Source organism: Diaphorina citri, unplaced genomic scaffold, assembly GCF_000475195.1.
Source record: "Diaphorina citri unplaced genomic scaffold, Diaci psyllid genome assembly version 1.1 scaffold330, whole genome shotgun sequence".
Taxonomy (NCBI): domain Eukaryota; kingdom Metazoa; phylum Arthropoda; class Insecta; order Hemiptera; family Psyllidae; genus Diaphorina; species Diaphorina citri.
Genome location: NW_007377765.1, coordinates 214,518 through 235,252, shown reverse-complemented (window position 1 = coordinate 235,252; position 20,735 = coordinate 214,518). Strand labels below are relative to the sequence as shown.

The window sequence follows — 20,735 nt, the reverse complement described above, 5'->3', positions numbered from 1 at the left end:
CTTACAATTTTTAAATCGAACCCACGGTCCCACGCTCTGTCACCATCAGTACCTACCATCCCGTATATTTACATCAGTATCAAGAGGTTCGACATGCCAAAAATTTTGGCCAACGGAAGTGGTCCTACTGTGGAATGTGAACCGGAGTGCATTCTTAATGAAGAGTGAACGCATTCCATTGGTTTACCAAACCGTCAGCCATACCTCATTTTCTAATTGAATTTCATTATTTCATTCCGCTACCTGATCAAAAACTTTGATGTTTTGGCCCACTTAATCGGAATGCAATGTTTTTTTCTTATTTTTTTCCCCCACATTTTTAGCATTCCATCAAAACAGTTGTCACTGAAGTTACTGACACACATGTGATCATTATACTGTCCCAAATAACGTTGGAGTTTCAAACCAATAGCATCGGGAGCAAGTTCAACACGAATCAAAACAACTTTGATCATGATTCTTATAATTGTTTCAAGCATGAAAATTATAACTGCATATATGTTGATGATGATTTGTATCAGTTTTAACTTGGGACATAAGTGACATAACTTAGGTAAACTCCTTATCTGTTTTTAACTGTATTTCACAATAATACTTTTATTAATAAATAAGTTTCATATATTTGTCAAGTGAAAACATAGTACATACCTATCATTCTTTAGGTAATTAGATTAGAAGTCTCTCTCATTTGTCGACTATTGTAAACTTAAATAAACTACCGTTAAGTATGTCCATTGGTCCAATCATCGATAGAAATAGCTGAATTTTTTGACGTGTCTTTCTCTTTCTACCCCGTCTTTTTTTTACAATAATAGATCAGTTGCGCTTACTTGGGTGGTGTTTCAAAGTCATAGAGCAGGAAAAATGAGGACTGACGGATTTTTTCTTTTTCTTCTACGACTTCTAGATCCCGAGATAAATCGATTTAAAAAATACCGGTAAATCGGAAACTTTGACGTCACGGCATACGCTCCCGTAGGCGATGACGTCACATCAAATGTCCCGAGCAAATCTCCCTCGTAGGCAACGCATTAATGTGTTTGTGCGCATACGTTTCTGCGCAGTTCTTTCTGCTCCTCCGCTAGCGCGCTTGCATAGTGGCGCTACCTAGCGGACAAAAATAGCAACTGCGTTAAGTCTGACGTCACAAATCTTTGAACTCTTTCATTATAAAAATTGAATTTTCGACCTTTTACAGTTATTTTTTCGGAGTTTTGACCTCAGATTTGGATTTTTCCCAACTTTTTACATAGGAATCGACCATTTATTTATAATTTTTACCCATTTGCAACTCCTCCATTAGCTAAATAGGGGGACATTTTCAAAGGAAAATACGGCTTCCCCCGTTCAAATACCACACTCGCCCCCCAGGCTGAGCCGCCCCTGACTTAGCATACTCTCCCCCCACTCTTAACTTCTTCAGCGATAACCTCTCCTCTCATAACTCTACCATACCTATACATAATACCTACATAGATATAGTTTTCACCTTGATGACTTGGGCAGGGCAGTGTGGTACCTCTCTATTATAGTCATATACCTGGTACCTGGCTCTGGATATAACTTCGCCATTATTCCGCGCAAACTATTTTTTCTGTTGACGCTAAAAAATTCACTGACTCACCTAGTACTTATTGTTTAAATTGTCAACAAATTTGTTTTCTTGTTTCGTGTTTTTCTGTGATGATTTTCCCGTTTTCGTAAACTGTGTTGTGTGTAATCGTAAAATCTTTTGGATTTGGATTTCTATGGTGCTCCACTAAAGGATCTATGTGATTTTCGCCTGTAAGTATCTTTACCTAGCTATCAGATTGAAGTGTTGTTTGCTTGTTTGTCCTGTTGATTGGTCTCAGGCTAAAACGCGTGTGCATATCAAGGCGATGGAATTTTCTATATTTTCTATGGCGATTTCGCTAGAGGACTTCTGATGTGATTTTTGCCAGCGAATAGGTATATTATCTAGATCTTGATTAAAAAGGGAAAAAAATCTTTTTAATTCAACATGTCATCTAAATTCATCAAAACAATAATTAATATCTAGGTAGTTACCTATTGTTTTTAGTCTGGTTAATTTTCCTAGGTTAAAATTGTCCATGTGTATGAATGGGTTCGGATTTTCCATCATAATTAATTAATTATCAGCATGTGCATGATGGACATATGTAGTACCATTTCTTTGATTAGTCATTTAGTCATACATCACTTAGGTACCTTATACCTACCTTCCTACCTACCTACGACCTACGTGGATAAAATAGTTTCATATCATCCTAGGTAGGTACCTACTAGAACCAATTTAGTTCAATCCTAGCTACACCAAAGTCTGAATTATCTATCACAGGTGGGGTAGGGTATATTCGGAGACTATGCCCGAACATTCTCCAAGCATTCTTAAGCAGCGCGCAGACTGATCATACACTTCCAACACTTCAGACATTTTCGACAAATCCTGTACTCTGCTTCCTATGTTAAGTAATGGTAGTATGTCGGAAGTGTTGGAAATGTCTGATACGGATAGGTGTGCGGACTACCATTATTTAACATAGGAAGCAAAATACAAAATTTGTCGGAAATGTCTGAAGTGTTGGAAGTGTATGATCAGTCTGCGCGCTGCTTTAGAAGTTAGCACACTCAGTAACAAGAGATTGTAGCCCCCGGGGAAAAGCAGATACTCATTATGTGTGGATATATTACCAGTAAGTATGTATAGATAGATAGCTATCATCATTATATATAGGTAGGTATATAACTCTGTACTATGCGTGTTATGTGAATTACCTACAAAGACAATCTTTCATGTGAGCATAAGTAGGTTAGACGGTTAGTAAGAGGAAAATTCTCGTCAAAATATGTTAAATATTTAGCTATTATAGGTACCTATAAGTATGTACTTAGGTCAACTAATACTACCTATAATTATTTAATATGTACGAGTATTGAGTATGTACTGAATTGACCTAATATAACTTTCGAAGAACACACATGACACGAGCAAGAAAGTAATGGTTTAGTAAACTATTGCATTGACTTTTGACTTAGACGCCACGCTCGATACCATTTTTTTAAGAGATTTGATAGAGAGCATTGTAACTGCCAAGGGATTTTATTCCTAAACAGATTTTAACAGATCAGGTTCGTTCTCTGAACGGCTGGCTTTCTCCTATCCTGTCTTCCTTCTCTCTCCGCTTTCGGCACGATAAGACCTTAGCCGTTACAGTTCTCTCTATGGAAAAAATCCTTTGTGTTTAACTTATTTCAAGAGCCACCTCATATACTCCATGTCTACTTCACAAAACCACAAGAAACTGTTTACCAAGGTGTCCAAATACATCAAGGTGTGGAGGAGGGATGAATTCATTCACCCCATTATAGGTACCACTATGATAGAAACCTGATATCATTACAATAACACCTGACACAAGATGTTAGACTCAGGTACGTAAATATACCAGGTTGGGAATAAAGGGATGTCTCATAGAACAGCAGACGACTGAACAGGTTAATATAGAACCCTCCGATAACTTTCTGACGCGACAGCTTTAACCCCTATAGGTCATATATTGGAAGCCTACCTAAATATTGTTCGGGGAGAATCAGGTGATTCTATAGTGCAAGTTTAGTACCTTACCTATTCATCATTTTCCTCAAATTTCCACGTCGTAAATTCAAATAAGTCCCTATCTAAACTTGGACCAGTTTAGGACGCGCTTCGTTCTATAGTATAACCGATCTCTCGGTGGGTGGCGAACTTGCTGACCATGGATGAAATCCGCCCCGGGCGGGAATCGAACCCGCGGCCTAGCGCTTACAAGACAGACGCACTACCAACTAAGCTAACTAGGCTGGCAAGTTCGATGTTTTAATGAGCCTTGTTGTTTGTTTCACGAAACGCATTTCTCTATAGTGTGCATGGCGCCTTACACCTCTAATGTTGGCCACTCATGTTGAGACGATGAGACCGGCGAAACGTGTACCTATGGCGGAAATAACTTCCCACCTTGGTCTCTCAGACTGTCTGACCTCGATCGCCACTCACGGGCAGACTGTTTGAAGATCTGTCAGACAGTCTGAGTGAGAAGGACCGGCATATAAAGAAAATGAAAATATAAATTACAAATACTTATTGTAAAGAAAAGGCAGGATAATATCGAACCCCCAATCTTCTGTTTGCAGATCCAGGATAATCTCGAGAGTTCTGAAGACAGCACCCCAGACCCTGAGTCTCTACACTCGACTGTTCTAGCTGCTGAACTTTCTAATCAACTGAGCCGAAGTTCCAACAGTGAAGCCAGGGAACTTGGTTCGATCCTCAGTCGGGCACATTTCAGGGTGAGTAAATCCCCCTTCCCACTTCTCGCTCGGAAAAAAATCGTGTCGTACGTAGTAGGAACACTCTCATTTAAATTACATTGCCTACAGAACATTCGGAAAAAAATCGGATGACACTCGGGACAAGTAGGAACAGTCGTTGTCACTTTGGATTAGTTTGGACTCCCCAAGAAGACGTTTGATAGAGGGGACCGTATAACGTCTTATGGTCCCCCTTTAGTCTTATATGTTTAAAATAAAGTTGATAAAGTTCTACACCAGTGCCCTAAATCACCAAAGTATGGAAAAGTATCTTACAAGTGTAATAGCCAATGGAAAAGCAGAATTTTGAATTTGGACGAATCATATCGAAATATGGACGTATTTAGTCTTCTTACAATTTTTAAATCGAACCCACGGTCCCACGCTCTGTCACCATCAGTACCTACCAACCCGTATATTTACATCAGTATCAAGAGTCTGTGGCCCATCCAGTATAAACGCATACCTATGACGTGTATCAGCTTTAGGTACCTCTGCTAGAATGTAACAATGCAATCCTATGACTTCAAGAATACCAGGCGAGGATACAGTAACTTTGAGTAGTGCCCCCCTACTCAAAGTTACTGCTCAGTGATCCCCTGCTAGAATATAAAATACCAGGCGAGGATACAGTAACTTTGAGTAGGGGGGCACAGTGATCATGGCCCGTGGGTAACTAGTGACTGTCTGGGCAAGTCCATTTACAACGAAGAACTGACCGCTAATTTTAGTAGAATTTCTCGGCCCTAATATCGACCATGATTTTTGAGTTCTACCCGTGCGAGAATTGAACCTAGCGCTTAAGGTATGTCCAAACAGAGTCGAATTGGTCGACCGGCCTTCGATCCACATCGATTCAGACTAGGCTGGCTGACCGTGATTTTGATTCACACTTTATGCAACAGTGCTGACCTGTTTGAAATTTCACCTATCTGTTTTATCAAAATTATCACAGCTTAAATAGATCAGTTGCGCTTACTTGGGTGATGTTTCAAAGTCATAGAGCAGGAAAAATGAGGACCAACAGAATTTTTCTTTTTCATCTACGACTTCTAGATACCGAGATAAATCGATTAAAAAAATGTCGGTAAATCGTGAACTTTGACGTCACGGCATACGCTCCCGTAGGCGATGACGTCACATCAAATGTCCCGAGCAAAGCTCCCTCGCAGGCAACGCATTAATGTGTTTGTGCGCATACGTTTCTGCGCAGTTCTTTCTGCTCCTCCGCTAGCGCGCTTGCATTATATGACGCTAATATACGAAAAAAACAACTGCGTAAAGTCTGACGTCACACATATTTGAACTCTTTCATTAGAACGGAAAATAAAAATTGAATTTTCGACCTTTTACAGTTATTTTTTCGGAGTTTTAACCTCAGATTTGGATTTTTCCCAACTCTTTACATAGGAATCGACCATTTATTCATAATTTTTACCCATTTGCAACTCCTCCATTACCTACAACATTGCGCACTAAAGGGTTAAAAAAATCAAAATGGTTGTTTTTTTATTTGTTTTGTTTACAACGAGCTCAAAAATCCCCGGGAACCATCAATCTGGCAACCTTATACGTTATACTGGCAACACTGGTTTTGTTTTAAAATTCTCTGTGGTAAGGGCGGCTTAAGCAAAATGAGGAACGTGCATGGGGGGGATTGGGATAAAATTTACAATTTGAATTGAATTTACCGAGTTTCGAACCCGTAACTCTTCAACTGTGGATCGGGTAGTTTTTAAAGTGGCACCAGTCGATTTGTCGGTGAAAAAAAAAAAACAATAGACGACATATTTTTTCTTCTTCTTCTTCTTCTTCTTCTTCTTCTTCTTCTTCTTCTTCTTCTTCTTCTTCTTCTTCTTCTTCTTCTTCTTCTTCTTCTTCTTCTTCTTTAAATGTAAACTGGCAACTTGTGACGCTTCTTGCATTCTTCCTATGCTGATGTCCTAAAAGTCAGTGCGGTACTAGGTATCTGATCTTTTGAATGGAAAGGGCATATAATTATGGCCCATCCAGTGGTGGCATTAAAAACCTGCCTCAACCCCGGGAAGTAGCACTTTATGGACAAAAATGGTCTCATGACTCATCCTAGGATAAGAATTCCTTGTCGTTCAAAAGATAAAGGGGAAGGTACCTACCGCACAGGCGGACTTCTGGAACATAGGTACAGTGTGTTCGAAAAGTCTTGGATCACCTAACAGCTAAAGATTTTTTGAAGTTTTTTTTTGGCATTGGTTTGGCACTAAGCCTCGACCATACAGCCAGAGTGAATGTGTTAGCGAAAAAATGGAATAGATGACCATAGGTTTTATCTGTTAGTAAAATGATTTTAAAATACTTAGCAATAACGCTCGACAAAAAAAGATACCTATTACCTACCCCACCGGATCTAGGTATCTAATGATTTGTTTTATATGTTTTTTATGTTTTATTTATTTGTAACAATAATTGATATAGATATATGTATATGTATGACAAGAAGGTAATAAACATCTTATAAAATAATAAAATATTACAAATATATAGGTATAGGTATAGGTAGTAAATATTACGCATTCTTTGGCGTTACTCTTCCACACTAAAGGAATGTGTACTTCATTTGCTTTTGTGGATAGCAGTCTGTATGACATTGACTGGTTGACATTGGCAAGCTTCAGGCTGTGTTTATGTACAGGGCTGAGATAGGCCATCGTCGGCCTTTTTGTGTGTAAAGTTGGCGGGAAATTCGAATTTTTGTTTTTTTTTCCGCAACTTGTACAATCTGAATTCATTTTTTACTTTTTATCTTTAGTTTGCACGTTTATATTATACTTTTCATTTATATTAGCTATTAAAAACAAGCAAATTACAAAGCAAACAAAAATAAATATAAAATGAATTTTAAAAATTGCCGCCGGGACAGCTATCTCACGTCGTCCGAGCTCATCTCAGCCCTGTTCATAAACACAGCCTCACGCAGATATTTGAGGAATTTCTACAGGTGGGTACGCCCTAATCTCTGAATGATACATAGGTATGTAGGTACCAGCAAGACCAACATTGACCTATGTATTTATCGATTTACCCTCATTTACTTGAGAATTTGACCACATAATAATGGAGCTCTCAGGGTTAGGTGGTAGAGAACGCCTCCGGTGTTAACCTCGCCTAGTGGTTACCTTCCACTCAAGAGTTCATTTTCTATTATTACATATTATTATTTACAGACGTTATAGTTATAACGAAATATTTCAGAATTACTTAGATACCTACTGATTTTATAGCACTGCGCTGGTATTTATTTGATTCAACACTAGATGATGGTGTTCTGGGTGAGCTCAGTCTAATTTATAGTATAGGTATACGAGTAGGTAAGTAGTAGGTAGTACCTACTTATTGTTAGGTCTCTTATTCTTGACAACCACTAGGTGTTGTTTGTGTTAACCACAAGAACCAGAAGGTCTGAGAACAATAGATACGCTGTACCTACCTAATATTCAATCGATACCTATAACAATGATGAGTAAATATTTCAATAAATTTGCCAAGGTTTCTAAAGATGAGTAATTTTAAAAATTGCCGCCGGGACAGCTATCTCACGTCGTCCGAGCTCATCTCAGCCCTGTTCATAAACACAGCCTCACGCAGATATTTGACTGGTTTTGGTTGATAGGTTTATTTTATTGTAACATGACTTAACTTACAGACTAGTTTCACCCTTTCGGGCATCATCAGTGTTTAAACCATCAACCAATCAACCAAAACCAGTGAAGAGTAAAAGTTATTTTCATATTTAGATACTTAAAATGAACCTTCACAAAGTTACTAAGTCTACCATCAATAAGAAACGAATTAGGCCCGTTCTCGGAACGGCTGGCTTTCTCCTGTCCTATCTTTGTTCTCTTTTCACTTTCGAGGTTTCAAGAGACCTTAAGCTGTGTCCATACATAGTCAATGGATGTCGACTGAAACGTCGACACTGCCTCGATAACATAGATTCACTCGTCGATCGATCGACTGTGTTTGGACACACCTTTTGCAATTACAGTTCCCTCTATCAAACCTCTTAAAAAAAGTAAATACATATATGACATTTTTGATTTCGGTTTCCAGGGAGAAAAACAAGAGATGTGCTGAGCAAGGAGCTGCCTGACCTCACGTGACGTGAACCAATAGTTCTGACCATTCTCTTCTAACTCACGCATCGGCCGAGTTGTATCTGGAAAAGAACGTGACATTAATGTAGAATTGTACTGTAGTGTATTGTACTGTTTAATATACTGTAGGTATATAATTATATATATGGGTTTATTTAATGTACTGTAGGTATATGGGTTTATTTAATGTACTGTAGGTATGAGTATGAGCTTATTTAATGTACTGTAGGTATATGGGTTTATTTATTAATATACTGTAGGTATAAGTATGGGTTTATTTAATGTACTGTAGGTAGGTATATGGGTTTATTTAAAATTTCTTTCGTAGTTAGCCTAGTTAGTTTGGAATCTTTGGAGCGCGTATGCTTTCTAAGCGCTAGGTCACTATTTCCATTCCAGCCAGGCGGATTTTATCCTGAACAAATAAGGTTCGTTCTTGGAACGGCTGGCTTTCCCTTATCCTGTCTTCCTTCTCTCTTCGCATTCAAGACGATAGGACCTTTTAGCAGTTACAGTTCCTTCTATCAAACCTCAAAATATCAGGTCGTTCATTCTAAAAAAAAGGTAGGTAATAGGTAGTAGGTAATACTTACATGGTATAACAGCGGCGAACTTCTCCGGGTTGCTATTAATGAGGCGAGCTTTGAGCGTTCTCCTACCGACCCCCTGGCACCCTACCAAGGCAATGGTTTTACGTTTGAGGGGCGGCATCTTAGTTACTTCCTCATATAGAGAGAGTTCTGCCTTGTCGAATTCAGTACTGTGTTTTGTCTCGTACATTTTCTTCTGCTTCTTCTTTGAGATCTGGAGGGAATTCAGTTGAAATAATGAAATTACATTTAGGAGAGAATGGAAATGGAAATAATTAAAATGAATTCAAGATATCGGTACCACGTCCAATGACCTCAAGGTATGTTGTAGATTGTAGAATCTACCCGGGTACCCAAGGGGTACTCGAGCGAAAAAAGGTTGAGAACCGCTGTTCTAGATTATAGGTCAATAAAGGTATGTAACTTGCTCGCTACCTACCTTTAAACGTTACCTATTATCTATTTAGAAAACCTACCTAAATTTTTATGTTTATTGTCTACCGTATTGCATAAATATTCTATCTAACAGGCGTTTATTCAACATGTTTTCCCATATAAGTATTATTTTATTCTGCCCAGATAGCAAATGAATACCTACCTACTTATTCTTATGTAACTCTACCATACCTATACATAATACCTACATAGATATAGTTTTCACCTTGATGACTTGGGCAGGGCAGTGTGGTACCTCTCTATTACAGTCATATTACCTGGTACCTGGCTCTGGATATAACTTCGCCATTATTCCGCGCAAACTATTTTCTCTGTTGACGCTAAAAAATTCACTGACTCACCTAGTACTTATTGTTTAAATTGTCAACAAATTTGTTTTCTTGTTTGTCTTTTTTCGTGTTTTTCTGTGATGATTTTCCCGTTTTCGTAAACTGTGTTGTGTGTAATCGTAAAATCTTTTGGATTTGGATTTCTATGGTGCTCCACTAAAGGATCTATGTGATTTTCGCCTGTACGTATCTTTACCTAGCTATCAGATTGAAGTGTTGTTTGCTTGTTTGTCTTGTTGATTTGTCTCAGGCTAAAACGCGTGTGCATATCAAGGCGATGGAATTTTCTATATTTTCTATGGCGATTTCGCTAAAAAGGATCTCTGTGATTTTTGCCAGTACCTAAATACCTACCTATTTAGGCCTTGATTAAAAATTATTTTTAATATTCTATTTGAATTTATCAAAACAATTAATATCTATAAGGTAGTCATTTGCCTGGATAATTTTCCTAAGGTTAAAATTGTAGGTACATGTTGTATGAATGGGCTGGGATTTTCCATCATAAGTATCATGTGTGTGATGAACATAGTATCTACCAATTCTTTGATTAGTCATACAGTAGGTACTGTGAGGTACCTGAGCTACCTTCCTACCTACGACCTAAGTGGATAAAATAGTTTAAAATCTGTAGGTACTAGATCCAATTAGTTCAGTCTTAGCTACACCAAAGTCTGACTTTATCTATCACTAGGTATACGTTATCCAGATGGATATGGCAGCAATGAGTCATCAACCCAAAATGAAAGAACCAATCAGAATGCGAGGAATAATAGATATGAGATAAGCTTTTACTTACTACTAGTAATTCAGTGAATTACAGAACTCGCTCTCAAAAGTGACCTTTGAACGGTGGAGAGATGTCCACATGATTAAAAAAAAAGGTCAAATTTCCCCTATTCTGAACCTCGTCTCTCCTCTTTTGGCGTGATAGTGCCTGTACTAAACAACTAAACCATTTTTTTCAACTAGTGGGCCTATAGCAGCCCGCGGACCACATGTAGCCCGCCATTTTTGAAGCCCTCGAAGCTTTATGGGTGGGCCCCCTTCGGGCTTTATTTTTGCTCTTTCACTATGGGGTGAACTCCGAAAATGGAGCATCCCCCCCATCCCCTCAAGAAAATCCTGGGTACGGGCCTGTCTCCCTGTGTATGTGGCCCGCGAAGTATGTGCCAATCTGCCAATCTACAGCCGGCATAAAAGTTGGAAATCCCTGGACTAAACCATAGGAAAAGAGAAAACAATGAAAACATTACAACTATTCTAATCAAACGCTTCTTAGAGAGAGAGAGAGAGAGAGAGAGAGAGAGAGAGAGAGAGGGAGGGAGGGAGGGAAGATAAAGAACAGAAACAAAGAGATTTATGCTCACAATGTGGGCTGTTCTTTGAGATGCCTCACTAGGGAAGTTTTGAATTGCCCTAGGCTTAGTGAGTCTAAGCCTAGGGCAATTCAAATATGTGCCAATCTGCCAATTAATGTAGCATGTAGCCGGCACAAAAAATGGAAATCCCTGGACTAAACCATAGGAAAAGAGAAAACATTACAACTATTCTAATCAAACGCTTCTCCCCCCCAGGGTTTAACGGTAGAGCAAGATGCTAACGGGAACCTAATCATCGCTAGAATCCTTGCCGGGAGTCTCATTGATAAACAGGGTGTCCTGAAAGTAGGTGACGTCATACTGGGTGTCAACGGCGAGAATGTCAGCAGTCCGGAGGATCTGCAGATTGAGGTTGTGAAATCCGATGGAAATATTCAGTTCACCATAGCGCCGCAAGGGGACGATGCTAGCCTACCCATCAAACCTGTGGTGAGTACTGAACTGTTTAAAGACACTTTGCCAGTCTAGTTAGCTTGGAGGGTAGAGCGTCTGCCTTGTAAGTGCTTGGTAGTGGGTTCTGTTCCCGCCGGGGCGGATTTGTCCGAAATGGGCAAGGTTCGTTCTCGGAACAGCTCGCTTCTGTCGTCTTCTTTTTCTTTTCTTTTTTAAGACGAGGGTTTCATCCCCGTTTTTATTTCGTAGCAATGATGAAATGAAACGACTGCTTCATTAGGTATAGTCTTCCTGCTCTTTTTTTTCGGAAGGATAAGAGCTTAGCAGGTACAGTTCAGAAAACAGAACTGACAATTTTCTGTGTTGTGTATTATTCCAGTGTTACATGCGATGTCTATTCACCTATGATCCCAAGGAAGATTCACTATTACCATGCAAGGAGATCGGACTAGCTTTCAACCACGGAGATATTCTGCAGGTAAAAACCTCAAAAACCTCGTGTGGAGTGTGGGATTTTTTTTTCTGGTGGGATTTTTTTTTTTTTTTTTTTTTTTTTTTTTACTGCTGTAAAGGCTTTCCATTATTTGTGACTTTTTCTTCTATGAATGCACCTCGCCATTATGCCCATACGAGAATCACCGGCAATCTAGTTAGATTGGAACGTAGTGGCATGCCTACCTTGTAAGCGCTAGATCGCGGGTTTTAATCCCGCCTGGGCGAGCTTTATTCTAAAACCGAAACAGATAAGGATCTTCTCGGAAAGGCTGTGCAAGCTTTCGTTTTTTTCTCTTTGATTGTGGGAGTGGGACGATGAATTGTGGGACGATGAAACCTCTGATGTTATACAGTTCCCCACAAATTGTTCCCATAAATTGTTTGTTTTTTTCCTTCTTTTTTTTATTATTATTATTATTATTATTATTTTTTTTAAAGTGGCAGGTTTTTCCTGGAGGACCTTTTCCACCCAATAATAGGTATATTACCTCGATTTTGGTCCCGATTTGACGTTTGTGATCTCCGTAAATGCCTTTTCCTGAGTGGATTCTACACTGTACAGTTTAATGACCTACTTGTCCACTAGTAACAATTCCCACTTCCTCTCCTGCAGATCCTGAATCAGAAGGATCCGAATTGGTGGCAAGCTCAGTTGATAGAACCCACAGGACCGATGGGCCTTGTACCGTCCCAGGAGTTAGAGGAGAGAAGGAAAGCCTTTGTACCTCCCGAAGCGGATTATGTACACAAGATCGGCATTTGTGGAACACGGGTAAGTGAGCGGCCTACCCGTGAAATCGAACCCAGGACTCAAAGTCTGTACGGAAACTATAGAACGGATTTTTTTTATTATTATTATTATTTTTTTTTAAGGTAGGTATAATAAAATTAGAGCTATTGAAAGTTTTTTTTTATCATAAGAATTTTAGAACTGTCCGACTTACAGTTGAGAAGTTGCGGTTCCCCTCCATGCGCTTCCATCGGACTTCCCAGTTGACGTGGACTGTAGGTTACATAATTAACTATTTTGATGACTTCGCCCTGAAAGGGTCCACTAACGGTGCCCCAAAGGACTGAAACGTACACAGTACAAATAATTTCCTCTGACACTCGTATTTATGAACAAGAATGATCGTTCTTAGATCAGTCTCAAGTCAAAATTGACCAATCAAATGCCTTGAGACTATGCTTAGCACGAACTTAAGAGCCAGCATTTTGTTAATAAAATATGGGTGTTAGTGATGAAAATAAATCGTGGGAGGATTATGCCAGAACAGAGGAACAGGCCAAATGCAAAATCATCGAATTGAAACTCATTTCCTTGGATCAAACCTTTTCGAAGTTCAAAAGACGAAAGAAAGTCAAATGCTTTGATTAAAATAGAAAATAACTAAGAAATAAACAAGAGGCATGATAATATCATAAAACAAGCACTCTTCACCTTGATCCTTGATCTACATTACTACACCTACTTGATATAACCTAAGGAGAATAATAAAAAAATAAGAATAATAGATATGAGATAAGCTTTTACTTACTACTAGTAATTCAGTGAATTACAGAACTCGCTCTCAAAAGTGACCTTTGAACGGTGAAGAGATGTCCACATGATTAAAAAAAAGGTCAAATTTCCCCTATTCTGAACCTCGTCTCTCCTCTTTTAGCGTGATAACGCCTGTACTAAACGACTAAACCATTTTTTTCAACTAGTGGGCCTATAGCAGCCCTTGGGCCACCAGTAGCCCGTCATTTTTGTTGCCCTCGAAGGTTTATGAGTGGGCCCCCTTCGGGTTTTATTTTTACTCTTTCCCATTATGCCCATACGAGAATCACCGGCAATCTAGTTAGATTGGAACGTAGTGGCATGCCTACCTTGTAAGCGCTAGATCGCGGGTTTTAATCCCGCCTGGGCGAGCTTTATTCTAAAACCGAAACAGATAAGGATCTTCTCGGAAAGGCTGTGCAAGCTTTCGTTTTTTTCTCTTTGATTGCGGGAGTGGGACGATGAATTGTGGGACGATGAAACCTCTGATGTTATACAGTTCCCCACGAAATGTTCCCATAAATTGTTTGTTTTTTTCCTTCTTTTTTTTCATGGCTTTCTTTTAAGTGGCAGGTTTTTCCTGGAGGAGCTCTTCCTCCCAATAATAGGTATATTACCTCGATTTTGGTCCCGATTTGACGTTTGTGATCTCCGTAAATGCCTTTTCCTGAGTGGATTCTACACTGTACAGTTTAATGACCTACTTGTCCACTAATAACAATTCCCACTTCCTCTCCTGCAGATCCTGAATCAGAAGGATCCGAATTGGTGGCAAGCTCAGTTGATAGAACCTACAGGACCTTAATACACATTAAAGTACTTTAGGAGACAACATAATACATATTAAAGTACTTTAGGGGACAACATAATACACATTAAAGTACTTTAGGAGACAACATAATACATATTAAAGTACTTTAGGGGACAACATAATACACATTAAAGTACTTTAGGAGACAACATAATACATATTAAAGTACTTTAGGGGACAACATAATACACATTAAAGTACTTTAGGAGACAACATAATACATATTAAAGTACTTTAGGGGACAACATAATACACATTAAAGTACTTTAGGAGACAACATAATACATATTAAAGTACTTTAGGGGACAACATAATACACATTAAAGTACTTTAGGAGACAACATAATACATATTAAAGTACTTTAGGGGACAACATAATACACATTAAAGTACTTTAGGAGACAACATAATACATATTAAAGTACTTTAGGGGACAACATAATACACATTAAAGTACTTTAGGAGACAACATAATACATATTAAAGTACTTTAGGGGACAACATAATACACATTAAAGTACTTTAGGAGACAACATAATACATATTAAAGTACTTTAGGGGACAACATAATACACATTAAAGTACTTTAGGAGACAACATAATACATACTTGTCGTTCGGAAAAAAATCGTGTCGTACGTAGTAGGAACACTCTCATTTAAATTACATTGCCTACAGAACATTCGGAAAAAAATCCGATGACACTCAGGACAAGTAGGAACAGAACTTTGTCGTTGTGACTTTGAATTAGTTTGGAATCCCCAAGAAGACGATTGATAGAGGGGCCCGTATAACGTCTTATGGTCCCCCTTTAGTCTTATATGTTTAAGATAAAGTTGATAAAGTTCTACACCAGGCGGGAATCAAACTCGTGACTTTAGGGGACAACATAATACACATTAAAGTACTTTAGGGGACAACATAATACACATTAAAGTACTTTAGGAGACAACATAATACATATTAAAGTACTTTAGGGGACACATAATCCATTACCTATTTCCCTTTTTTTTTTTTTTTTTAGAATGAACAACCTACAGATATTTTTTAAGAGGTTTAATAGAGGAAACTGTAACTGCTAAGGTCCTATCGTGCCGAATGCGAAGAGAGAAGGAAGACAGGATAAGGGAAAGCCAGCCGTTCCGAGAACGAACCTTATTTGTTCAGGATAAAATCCGCCTGGCTGGAATGGAAATAGTGACCTAGCGCTTAGAAAGCAGACGCGCTCCAAAGATTCCAAACTAACTAAGCTAACTACGAAAGAAATTTTATATAAACCCATATACCTACAGTACATTAAATAAACCCATATACCTACAGTAGATACATTAAATAAACCCATATACCTACAGTACATTAAATAAACCCATACTTATATCTACAGTACATTAAATAAGCTCATAGTGACCTAGCGCTTAGAAAGCAGACGCGCTCCAAAGATTCCAAACTAACTAAGCTAACTACGAAAGAAATTTTATATAAACCCATATATACCTACAGTAGATACATTAAATAAACCCATATACCTACAGTACATTAAATAAACCCATACTTATACCTACAGTACATTAAATAAGCTCATACTCATACCTACAGTACATTAAATAAACCCATATACCTACAGTACATTAAATAAACCCATATATATAATTATATACCTACAGTATATTAAACAGTACAATACACTACAGTACAATTCTACATTAATGTCACGTTCTTTTCCAGATACAACTCGGCCGATGCGTGAGTTAGAAGAGAATGGTCAGAACTATTGGTTCACGTCACGTGAGGTCATGGAACGTGATATTCAGGACCACAAGTTCCTGGAGTATGGGGAGCACAATGGACATCTGTATGGCACTCATTTGGATTCTATACGTGAAGTTATACTCAGCGGCAAGATTTGTGTGCTTGACTGTAGTCCAGTGGTAAGTGCCACTCCTAATACGATAGGAAGTGATAGGAGTCCTCACACTTCACATGAAACAAATACCTAGGTATCTAGGGGCTTTTTACTTTTCTTTTAGGTTTGATAGAGGGAACTGTAACTGCTAAGCTCATACCTTATACCTACAGTATACCGATCTGCTCGTGGTCGTCCTTTTTTGCAAGTGGTCAAACCAGCTAATAATTTTTATGAGACATATGAGACAACTTTGAAATTTTCATGTCACGTTCTTTTCCAGATACAACTCGGCCGATGCGTGAGTTAGAAGAGAATGGTCAGAACTATTGGTTCACGTCACGTGAGGTCATGGAACGTGATATTCAGGACCACAAGTTCCTGGAGTATGGGGAGCACAATGGACATCTGTATGGCACTCACTTAGATTCTATACGTGAAGTTATACTCAGCGGCAAGATTTGTGTGCTTGACTGTAGTCCAGTGGTAAGTGCCACTCCTAATACGGTAGGAAGTGATAGGAGTCCTCACACTTCACATGAAACAAATACCTAGGTATCTAGGTAGGGGCTTTTACTTTTTTTTTGGTTTGATAGAGGGAACTGTAACTGCTAAAAGGTCTTGTCGTCCCGATAGCGAAGAGGGAAGGAGGACAGGATAGGAGACAGAACGAACCTTATCCGTTTAGGATAAAATCCGCCCAGGCCGGGAATCGAACCCTACCAAATTTTAGTCCAAATGATAAGAACCAAATTTTATATTCTGTTCTTGATACTTTCCAGGCACTCAAAATCCTTCATACTTAATGGGGACTTTTGAGACAAGAAAAACTGTTTTTACATGTATTTTTCCTATGGCGCACATTAAAAGTGGACACACTGTATATGGGGTGAACTCCGAAAATGGAGCATCCACCCCCATCCCCTCAAGAAAATCCTGGGTACGGGCCTGTCCCCCTGTGTATGTGGCCCGCGAAGAAGGTTCTTTTTTTACGATTTCTTTTATGTGGCAGGATTCTTCTGAAGGAGCTCTTCCACCCAACCACAGGTAGAAAAGAAACTGCTATGGTCTTATCGTCCCGAAATCGAAGAGAGAAGGAAGACAGGATAGGAGAAAGCCAGCCGTCCCGAGAACGAATATTACACCATCAGGATAAAATCCGCCCCGGGCGGGAATCGAACCCGCGGCCTAGCGCTTACAAGGCAGACGCACTACCAACTAAGCTAACTAGGCTGGCAAATTCGATGTTTTAATGAGCCTTGTTGTTTGTTGCACGAAACGCATTTCTCTATAGTGATGTGCATGGCGCCTTACACCTCTAATGTCGGCCACTTATGTTGAGACGATAAGACCGGCGGAACGTGTACCTATGGCGGAAATAACTTCCCACCTTGGTCTCTCAGACTGTCTGACCGCGATCGAAAGCTTCTTTCGCCACTCACGGGCAGACTGTTTGAAGATCTGTCAGACGGTCTGAGGGAGAAGGACCGGCATATAAAGAAAATTCAATTATAAATTACAAATACTTATTGTAAAGAAAAGGCAGTAATTTCTCCCCCTGGTTATTTTCCTGGCCGCCCCTGGTGTGGATAACTTGAAATTCCTGTATGACTATGGCCGGAGTCACAATCATAACCATAACGGATACTCTAGCAGGAATCTCACGGTAAGTACAATAGGACTTGTTGTTGCTGTTGTTGTTGATATTTTTTTATTTTACTTTTTTTTGAGCTTTGATAGAGGGAACAATTTTCGGTAGGGACCTGGAACAACAGAGGTCTTATCCATAGCGAATGAAGGGCAAGATAAGAGAAAGCCAGCCGTTCTGAGAACGAACCTTATCTGTTCAGAGAATCAAGTTCACTCTGCGAACTTTATTTTAATCTAAAGGAATCGAACCCGCGACCTATCGCTTACAACGTAGACGCGCTACCTTTTCCAAGCTAACTAGTCTGGCTTCTCTGATTTTAATTTCTTTTCTGTTTGGTTTCTGTTTTCAGTTTGATCGTACGAGTTCAATACGATACAGTTCGAGGAGAGCCAGGACAATGGAGTCATTGGCATCCTTGTATGAGGTAACATTTTATATTTCAAGCTAAACTAAAGTTTTTCCAAGAACGCCGTCTCGTAAACCCGAAAATGTCTAGGGTTGGGAATTAGAACCTGGAGTTATCCGTACCTAAATGGATATTGGATACAGAGAAAAATTCCATTTCTATTAATCTATTGTCCTTTTTAATCGTATTTATTGGACTTTATATAGTAGTACCTGCTCGAAATTGGCCCTGGCCCCTTATTGGAGTTGTTTTTAAATAGATTTTTTAGTACCTAATAGGGTATCTTTCTAAAGGTGGAAACACACTGTCATCACGTCACGTAACGTGAAAGTAGAGTAGCTGTCCTGAACGAGATCACCTACAATATTATGGGAAAACTTTGAACTACATCTTTCTGACTACCCATGAGTTCACGTGACGTGAGGTGATGGTAGTGTGTTTCTACTTTTACTCTATCGATATCATCTTATATTATATTATATTCTGTATTCTGCAATGTGCTCTATTTCAGGAAGAGGATATCAAGAGAACCTTAGAGGAGAGTGCATGTCTGCAGAGATCCTACGAGAGGTTTATAGACAAGGTTATTGTTAATGAAGATTTTGACGAGACATTCCGCACTGTTATTGAACTACTGGACACCCTCAGTAATAAACATCAGTGGGTGCCTGTCAACTGGGTGTATTAGGCTTCGAGTCTTCTACCTCTTCCGACTCGAATCTACAGTCTCATGTTCTTATTATGTTAAGGTCCCTTCTTGATCCCTTGTGTGCCGCGTCCATTTTTGTTTAGGACTATTCCACTGTCAGTCACACATGTTAACTTTTTTCCCCTAAAGAGGTTTGATGGAAGGAACTGTAAGGTCTTATCGTCCCGAAAGCGAAGAGTAGGATAAAGCCAGCCGTTCCGAGAATTAATCTCATCAGTTCAGGATAAAATCCGCCCCGGGAGAGAATAGAACCCGCGACCTAGCGCTTACAAGGCAAACGCGCTACCTTTCAAGCGAACAAGGCTGGCGCACCGAGTATTGTATGATTCGTAAGCCATTTTTAAAGTAGGTATTTTTTTTTTTTTTAACAAGTTTCCATTTATATTTGATTGACAAAAAACTCAGAACATACATTTTTCTTATAAATGGTATACCCACGGATTTGTACAGATAGGGTTATTTCACGAAGCTCTATGTTCGAATAAACTTTGCATTTTCTTTTCTCGAATCTGGGGACCATTTTTAAAAATTGCAAAAGCAGTATGCAATTTGCAAAAGTTACAACTTAACCCAGATCTGGGTTAACCCAATAAGTTCATTTTTTTCTCCTGTCTGCAAACTGCAAAGTTGTTCTCAAGAACTGACTCCGGATTGGTAGAGAGAAATGCAAAGTAGACGAGTATTTTCCTCTCGCAATTTTCATGGTGGGTTATAGCGAAATGGAACATTGCCTGGCGATGTGCCATTTTCCACCATTACCACCTGAAAATTATGAATGGAAAATACGACTCAGCTGTTTCGTGAATAGATTTCCATTTATATTTGATTGACAAAAAACTCAGAACATACATTTTTCATATAAATGGTATACCCATCCGTATAAGCAGAGCTTGTACCACGGATTTGTACAGATAGGGTTCTTTCACGAAGCTCTATGTTCGAATAAACTTTGCATTTTCTTTTCTCGAATCTGGGGACCATTTTTAAAAATTGCAAAAGCAGTATGCAATTTGCAAAAGTTACAACTTAACCCAAATCTGGGTTAACCCAATAAGTTCATTTTTTTTTTCTCCTGTCTGCAAGCTGCAAAGTTATTTTCAAGAACTGACTCCGGATTGGTAGAGAGAAATGCAAAGTAGACGAGTATTTTCCTCTCGCAATTTTCATGGTGGGTTATAGCGAAATGGAACATTGCCAGGCGATGTGCCATTTTCCACCATTACCACCTGAAAATTATGAATGGAAAATACGTTTCAGCTGTTTCGTGAAGAGAACCTGTTTAATTTTAATTTAGATTTAGACAAGAGAGAAATCTCATAGTGTTATCAGTATTCCGTCCATTTTTATTTCCAAATTTATCATTTGTATCTTGTACCCTATGTATTTAGGTACAGAGTTCACTTTGTTTCTTTTTCGTTTTTATTAACCTCTTTTCTTTTTTCTCTTATCAGAACCTGTTTAATTTTAATTTAGATTTAGACAAGAGAGAAATCTCATAGTGTTATCAGTATTCCGTCCATTTTTATTTCCAAATTTAATATTTGTATCTTGTACCCTATGTATTTAGGTACAGAGTTTACTTTGT

At 38.8% G+C, this 20,735-nt stretch overlaps 2 protein-coding genes across 2 annotated transcripts; one reads left to right on the top strand and one right to left on the bottom strand.

Annotated features, from left to right (window-relative positions):
- Positions 1-6,037: 6,037 nt before the first annotated feature.
- On the bottom strand, positions 6,038-9,781 carry LOC103507636 (MAGUK p55 subfamily member 6-like). The gene is made up of 4 exons (XM_008472131.1): positions 9,776-9,781; positions 9,077-9,287; positions 8,481-8,545; positions 6,038-6,067 (listed from the first exon to the last, which is right to left on the bottom strand). Exons 1-4 carry the CDS (start codon positions 9,779-9,781, stop codon positions 6,038-6,040), a joined length of 312 nt encoding a protein of 103 aa, XP_008470353.1.
- Positions 9,782-10,950: 1,169 nt separating this feature from the next.
- Positions 10,951-19,763, top strand: LOC103507635 (MAGUK p55 subfamily member 6). The gene is given in 9 exon segments (XM_026822453.1): positions 10,951-11,007; positions 11,436-11,669; positions 12,013-12,111; positions 12,742-12,964; positions 16,207-16,409; positions 17,167-17,194; positions 17,932-18,050; positions 18,385-18,459; positions 18,953-19,763. Coding segments are annotated over 9 exon segments (1,215 nt in total). The 3' UTR covers positions 19,130-19,763.
- Positions 19,764-20,735: the final 972 nt, after the last annotated feature.